The sequence below is a fragment of the Bison bison genome, unplaced genomic scaffold (assembly GCF_000754665.1).
Source record: "Bison bison bison isolate TAMUID 2011002044 unplaced genomic scaffold, Bison_UMD1.0 scf7180017864032, whole genome shotgun sequence".
Lineage (NCBI taxonomy): Eukaryota > Metazoa > Chordata > Mammalia > Artiodactyla > Bovidae > Bison > Bison bison.
The window spans coordinates 7,544,563-7,552,286 of record NW_011494604.1 but is presented as its reverse complement, the minus strand read 5'-3'; the positions used below and the strand labels follow the sequence as shown (position 1 = coordinate 7,552,286).

Below are 7,724 nucleotides of genomic sequence, written 5' to 3'. Positions count from 1 at the left end.
ATGGGATTTTCCCGGCAAGAGTATTGGAGTGAGGTGCCATTGCCTTCTCCAAGTAGCACACTATTATATAGTATTTCCATCAGACATAAATAATAGACATAATAAATAACCACATGTGTAGAAAATAACTTTTTTTTACCATAAGTGGTCATAGATAACTTCTGGAGTCCTCCAATTTCCTAATCTTCATCATGCCTTTGAATCTGATGGGTCTGCTGTTTCCAATCATGTTTTCTCACTGTTTTTGTTGTTTAGTCTCTAAGTCATGTCTGACTCTTTTGTGACCCCGTGGTCTCTAGCCCACCAGGCTCCTCTGTGCATGGGAATTTCCAGGCAAGAATATGGGAATGGGTTGCTATTTCCGTCTCCAGGGGTTCTTCCCAACCCAGGGATCAAACCCACGTCTCCTGCATTGGCAGGCAGATTCTTTACCACCAAACCACCAGGGAAGCCTATGTTGAATAATACATTCTTTGCAATAAAAAACACAGTAAACCTGCTAGCCTAGTAAAGCAAGGAAGAAAAAGTGAAGCCTGTGAAAAAAATGTACGAAAGAATGGAAGGAGGTATGTGTAAAGACAGAGCTTGGTGCCCAGTGCATTCAAAGAGCATCCACTAGTGACTGTAATCACAACAGTCATGATAGATGCAGAGGAAGATGATATCCATGATTTTACTATCTATGAGATTATTTACGACAAGGATAAGAAAAAAAATTTAGACATAATTTTCATCTTTAAGATAATGAAAAAACTTGACCTCTAAGGTACAGGCAGAGAAAGCAATAAACATAAGTAAGGGCAATATCTCAAGATTTACAAGGCAAAAGAATATTAAAAATGACTTAGAAAGCAGGAAACACAACAGTACCATTGCAGAAAATGACATTTGTGACATGGAATGCACACTTGAGATTTCCTTTTAGACTGCAGGAAAAAATATGAAAAATGTATACAAACTTTAAAAATAAGAAAATGATAAATTTGTAAACAAAGATTAGAAGTACAAATTTAAAACTACAGATATTTCCAGGTGTAGCTGGGTGAACAGGTGGAGCATGATACTTCAGACACACACACACACACACACACACATACACACACATACATACATACATCCCATAGTATCAGAGAAAGATCAGTCAAAAAATTTAAATGGAGCTGTGTTGTAGGCAGGAGAATGTCTCCCACAAAGTCCATCCTAATTCCTGGAATTTGTGACTATGGAAAGGTGAATTAAGGATGCAGTTGAAATTAAGGTTGTTATCAGTCGATTTTAAAATAGGAAGATAAATGTAGATTATCTGGGTGGGACCAATGTAATCACAAGGGTCCCTAAATGTGGAAGAGGGAGAAGAGTTAGTATCAGAGTGTTACCAAAAGAATGTGTGGGGTCTGTCTGCTCGCCGTCCAAAAAGCCAATAAACAGACTATGTTGGTGGAAAAGAAAGTTTGCTTTACTTCAGATGCTGGCAACTGAGGGTGATGGGCGAAGGACATCTGTCCAAAGGCCAGCTCGTTCCACTGGCAACCAGTGGAGCAAGAGCTTTTATAGGCTGAACAAGGGGGCTACATGCAGAAACAGCAGTCAGCTCTAACAGTCATCATCAAATTGGTCATCGGTGGTCTGACCAGAGTCATCTTGATTATTTTAGGTACAGTTATTCTTCAGTTCCAAGGTTCATTTGTTCCATTTCTCTGAGGCCAATTCTCATAAATGTGCAGCTCGTGTCCTAGGTACAGTCTAGTCATCATGCAGTTGACTTCTCCACTGGTGTTTCAGTATCTACAAGGCAGCTCACAGGATATGGCTCAGAATATTATCTAGAGCCCTTGAGAAAGAACTAAAGGTCCCTGACCATGCTTGATGACTACATTATTTTTATTATTATTTAGTCTCCTTTGACTGTTTTCCTTTGTTTCCGCATTTCTCATTTCTCTGATTAAACTTATTCTTTGACTAAAGTTTTCCACATACAAAAGGCAGACAGATGACATGGTGAGGGTGCAAAGACCATAGGGTCCTGCTCCATTTCAGCTATATCACTTAACATTCCCGTCAGCAGTGCCTGAGAGTTCTGGTTGCTGCACATCTTCATCAAATGCAGTATTGTAAGTCTTTAATTTTAGCAGCTTTAGTGGAAGCATAATCGGTATCTTGTGGTTTTCACTTGCATTACTCTGATGAATAATAGGGAGTCCCTGGTGGCTCAGTGGCAAAGAATTTACCTCCAGTGCAGGAGACACAACAGATGTGGGTTTGATCCCTGGGTCAGGAAGATCCACTGGAGGAGGGCATGGCAACCCACTCCAGCATTCTTGCCTAGAGAATTCCATGGACAGAGGAGCCTGGTGAGCTATAGTCCACAGGGTCACACAGAGTCGGACACGAATGAAGTGACTGAGCCTGATGACTAGTAACATTGAGCACTTCGTTTATGTGTTCTATGGTGTGTGCTGTAATTTTTGGATTAATGACTTCTTCCTTTATCTTATACTTTGAATAAGATACAGTTTGATCCTTTGGTTCAAATACTTTCAGGGCTGCGGGTTGGCACTCTCTTTAAGCAAATTCACTAAGGCCACACCCATGGCCATTGATTTCACATCAAATATGGGTAATAATTGAAGAAAGAAATGGCAACCCACTCCAATACTCTTGCCTAGAGAATCCCATGGACAGAGGAGCCTGGCAGGCTACAGTCCATAGGGTTGCAAGAGTCAGGTATGACTTAGCAGCTAAACCGCCATGGTGTGTGTGTATATATACATATATAGACACATACACACACACACACACACACACACATATATATATCCTTTTATGTAGTGTTTGTTTGAATTTTTGCCTATTTTTAATTGGGTTGTGCCTTAGTCAATTAGGGCTGCTATAATAAAATGCCATACACTGGGTAGCTTAAAAAGAACATTTTTCACAGTTCTGCAGGCTAGAAAGTCCAAGATCATGGTTCCAGCATGGTCTCTTTCTAGTCGATTAGATCCTCCGCTCTCTGGTTCATCTTCACACCGCCTCCTCCTCTGTTTGTACGTGTGAGGTCTTACTCTTGTCAGGATACATGTAACGGCATTTAGGGCCCACCTGAATAATCTAAAATACTCTCCTCAGATCAAGATCCTTACTATAACATCTGCAAAGACCCTTTCCCCAATTAAGGTAACATTTACAAATTCCAAGAATTCGGACCTGATATGTACACAGGTGTCTTTGCAAGTATATAAAAACACAATTATTTTTTATATATACTTTTGGGGACTCAACTCATTGAATATTTCTACTGGCTTTTTTTTTTTCTTAAGGTTTTCAATGTAAGCAATCAATTGAAAATGTTATGCCTTGTATTTCTTTTTCTTGCATTATTTCACTGAAGGTAATACTTTTAGCCCTAAAATAGAAACGTTATAAAATAATGTGGATTTAATAATTTATAAACAATTTCAAGTTCTTGCATGGTTTTACAAAGGTTAATGTGATTCAGTTTCATGTTTATAAAGACAATTCTCAAATCTGTATTGCAAGCTTTACCTCCCTCTGGAATTCCAGGATTTTATTTCTAAGAGCTTCATAGATTTTTCCACTTAGATAACTCATTAATGCCTCAGCATTAATCGTCAATCCAAAAGCAGCATGATCGTCTCTATTCCAAATTAGCTTCCCAGTATCTGTGACTATCACTAGCACTGTTCATTTACTACAGATTGAAATACCAATCATCTTTGACTCCTGTCCTGAATTTATGCATTCAGCTTTCCATTGCTTTAAATACTCAGAAATATTCTTTTAGATAATCTTTCACCTCTATCCCCACTGTTGTACCGGGACCTCTCACACTTACATTTCTCCATAGCTTCTTATCCAGCCTTCCCAAAATTCAGTCTCTCTTTACAAATTCATCCTTTTCTGTTTTCTCCAGAATTATCTTTCTTTAGCCCACTTGCTTATGCTATAGTTCTGCCTGTAGCAGAACTTCCATTCCTTACTCGGTCCTCAGTGTCCACTTAACTCAATCTTTGTAAACACTCTTTATATTGCTTACCTTTTTAGGTATGGGTCTCCATAGCCTGACCATAGACACTTGAGAACAGGGTTGGGTTTTACTCTTTTTCAAAAACATATATCATTTTTCTTTAAATCCCCAAGTGAGGATTTGTAGAAAATATTTTATAAATGTTTGTTGATGAAGATTATGACATCCTTTTCTGAAGGGTGGGAATAGTTTGATAACCATAATGGTGCAGTTATGCATGACTTAGCTAGTTTCTCTCTCCAGGAAACTGCAGAGGAAGAGTGCAGTGCCAGGGAATTTGGGCATCTCCCAGGAAGAACCCCAGGAACGGGGGAGCCTGGTGGGCTGCCGTCTCTGGGGTCGCACAGAGTCAGACATGACTGAAGCGACTTCCTGCAGCAGCAGCAGCAGCAGGAAGAACTTAAACTATCATAAAAATTCTAATATAAAACTTTAAAAATAAATGCAAACATTTCAGTTTCCATTAACATCTCCCTTTCTGAAGATCTCTGGGATTAAAAGATAAACTGAGTCATTAAAAATTTAAAGGGTTTATTTTTTAATGATGCTGATTCTAATCTTCTGCTATTTCATACAGTGCAGAAAGAAACATCATGCATACATCTTTGCACAGTTTGTAAGCAGATAAGGTAGAGGGTCTGGAAACAGAAAATCAGGTGTGGCTTTCTTGGCATGAGAAGTCATTTCTGGCCTAAGCTGTTTTGTGATCTAAGCCTGGCCACAACGCTTGTCCTCAGGTCTCAGGAATTAATGATCTTAAGGGAACAGAGAACTGGACCATAAAGAAGGCTGAGTGCCAAAGAAATGATGCTTTCAAATTGTGATGCTGGAGAAGACTCTTTAGAATCCCTTGGATTGCTAGCAGATCAAACCAGTCAATCCTAAAAGAAATCAAAGAATATTCATTGGAAGGGCTGATGCTGAAGCTGAAGCTCCAATACTTTGGCCACCTGATGTGAAAAGTCAACTCATTGGAAAAGACCCTGATGCTGGGAAAGACTGAAGGCAAATGGTTAGATAGCATCACTGATTCAATGGACATAAACCTGAACAATCTCCGGGAGATAATGAAGGACAGGGAGGTCTGGCGTGCTGCAGTCCATGGGCTCTTGAAGAGTCGGATATGACTTAGAGACTAGACAGCAATAACAACAAAAGGGAACAAAGCAAAAGAATGCAGAAACAAAACTGTTATCAGGCAAGAGAAGCAACAATGCATTAGGTGTAAAGACTTCCAGTTCTAGTTCACTGGTAAAGGTTAGCCTGAAGCCTCAACCATCAGATCAACTGGAACCTAAGGGATGATGATGTTGACCTTTTCTGACCCAAGTGACTCCAATCAACTAAAGCTTAGATTCTGTTAACTGGCCAAGCCCCTTTATGAATATGCATGTACCCTTAGCTTAAAAACTTCCCCAGCTTTTTAAGAAAGGATGCACTGCTTTGGAAAAGATTCCCAGGTGTCTCATCACATGCTGCAAGTAATAAATTCTCCCTTTTCCCCAGCTTTGGCTTGGTTGTGTCTTTTGGCTCAACATCCACCAAGAGGAGAACCTAATTGTTGGGGGAACAGATTCAGCAGGCTAAATGCCTAGAAGTAAAAAAACAAAACAAGAGTTTTGTAAGATGTAAAGATAACCCATACAGGAAGGGAGTTGCCATTATTTGGTTTCCATTTTTTTCCCCATTAAAACAACTGGGACTTAACAGTAACAGGAATTTTTGCATAACTCCAGAGTTCTGCAAAAATAGTTTGTACAGATCAATACAGCAAGTTCCTATTTGCCCTTTTAACACAGTCACCACACTAAATATAATAAAGAAAATTCCCAGAGTCCTTCATGTGGGAAGTTTACTACCAAAAACTGGGTCTATACTTGGTGTCAGTTTGAAGGAATGGATATTGACTTCAGTTCAGTTCGGTTCAGTCTCGAAGTCGTGTCCAACTCTTTGCGACCCCATGAACCACAGCATGCCAGGCCTCCCTATCCATCACCAACTCCTGGAGTTTACCCAAACTCATGTCCACTGAGTCGGTGATGCCATCCAACCATCTCATCCTCTGTCATCGCCCTCTCCTCCTGCCCTTAATCTTTCCCAGCATCAGGGTCTTTTCAAATGAGTTAGCTCTTCGCATCAGGTGGCCAAAGTATTGGAGTTTCAGCTTTAGCATCCGTCTTTCTAATGAACACCCAGGACTGATCTCCTTTAGGATGGACTGGTTGGATCTCCTTGCAGTCCAAGCAACTCTTAAGAGTCTTCTCCAACACCACAGTTCAAAAGAATCGATTCTTCTGTGCTCAGCTTTCTTTATAGTCCAACTCTCACTTCCATACATGACCACTGGAAAAACCATAACCTTGACTAGATGGACCTTTGTTGGCAAAGTAATGTCTCTGCTTTTTAATATTCTGTCTAGGTTGGTCATAACTTTCCTTCCAAGGAGTAAGCGTCTTTTAATTTCATGGCTGAAATCACCATCTGCTGTGATTTTGGAGCCCCCAAAAATAGTTAGCCATTGTGGGTTCTGATAATTAAGGGCAAAGGAATTTTCTTTGTGTATAGCATGTGTTGGGGCGGAGTCCTTAAAACTAAGGGTGCTCTTAGTTTTAAACCCAGCCCTTTGATTTTGGTTCTGGCTATACCACTAGTTGACTTCACTACCTTTTACAGGCCATGTCCCTCGTATGGGCCTGTTTCCACATAAAACATAGAATGGTAAGAGCTGTAAGGGGAAAAAAGATATTTAAAGTTATAGAACTGCCTTAGACTACTGGCAGAGATAATGAAGATAGAGATGGGGTCCAGGATTTCTTGAGATCTGGAACCCTTCATTGAAATGCTGGGAGGAGGAAACAACAAAGGAGACTGAGGAGTAGCAGGTCCTGGAGAAAAAAGTTAATGTGGGTCCTGAAACCCAGGAGAGTGCTGAGTATCCATTATTCTGAGCTGAACGTGGAGCAGTCCAGTAATCACTGGCAATATGGAATTGTTGGTGACTTTTGACAACAGCAATATCAACAAATTAGTGAGATTAAAAGCCAGATGACTGCCAGTTAAGGAGTGAATGAATAAAATTATTTTTGATGCCTTTATAAACTGCACATGCATGTATCAAGCCTTCAGCTCGCCTAATTCATGAGCTTCTCTTGGATCTCCTTCAGATTCTAAAGCATTTAACCTGTCCAATACTCCTCTCAGCCTCCCGAGATTGCTCTAAACTTATGAAAGTTCTTCCTAAACAAAGACGTCATACAAAGGAGCAGGGCAAAGAGGCAGCAGTGGTTTTCATTATTCTATTGCTCTATCCCTGTATTAACTCATCCCGTATTCCCTAGCCTCCTCTATGCTCAAGCAATATTAAATTTTCTTAAATTGGTAGCCACCCAGTGAGAATTTATCACCTGTATTTCACGCCTTTCATTCCCTACCCTACACCTTCACCGGTCCGCTCCTCATTTATTTAACTTGAGAGGCACAAGTTCCCAGTTCCACCCTGGAGGCACAAGCTCCCAGTTCCACCCCGGAAACAGAGGGCGGAGAGGGGAGAGGGGAGGGGGAAATAAAGTGGTTCCTACAGAGGCTTTGAGTGCATGACCGAGTCCTCCGCCGGACCGTTTTTGCTGCCCTCCTGGAAGAGCGGGGTGGAGGTTTGGCCGACGGACCAAGTACGGGTGCT

At 40.7% G+C, this 7,724-nt stretch overlaps 1 protein-coding gene across 1 annotated transcript in view; it reads left to right on the top strand.

Annotated features, from left to right (window-relative positions):
• Window positions 1-7,638: 7,638 nt before the first annotated feature.
• The window catches only part of OPA1 (optic atrophy 1 (autosomal dominant)), an 87,036-nt gene continuing 86,950 nt past the window's right edge, over window positions 7,639-7,724 (top strand). The window contains exon 1 of the mRNA XM_010834417.1: window positions 7,639-7,713. Coding sequence (XP_010832719.1) covers window positions 7,639-7,713 — 75 coding nt within the window. The remainder of the gene's footprint in view (window positions 7,714-7,724) is intronic.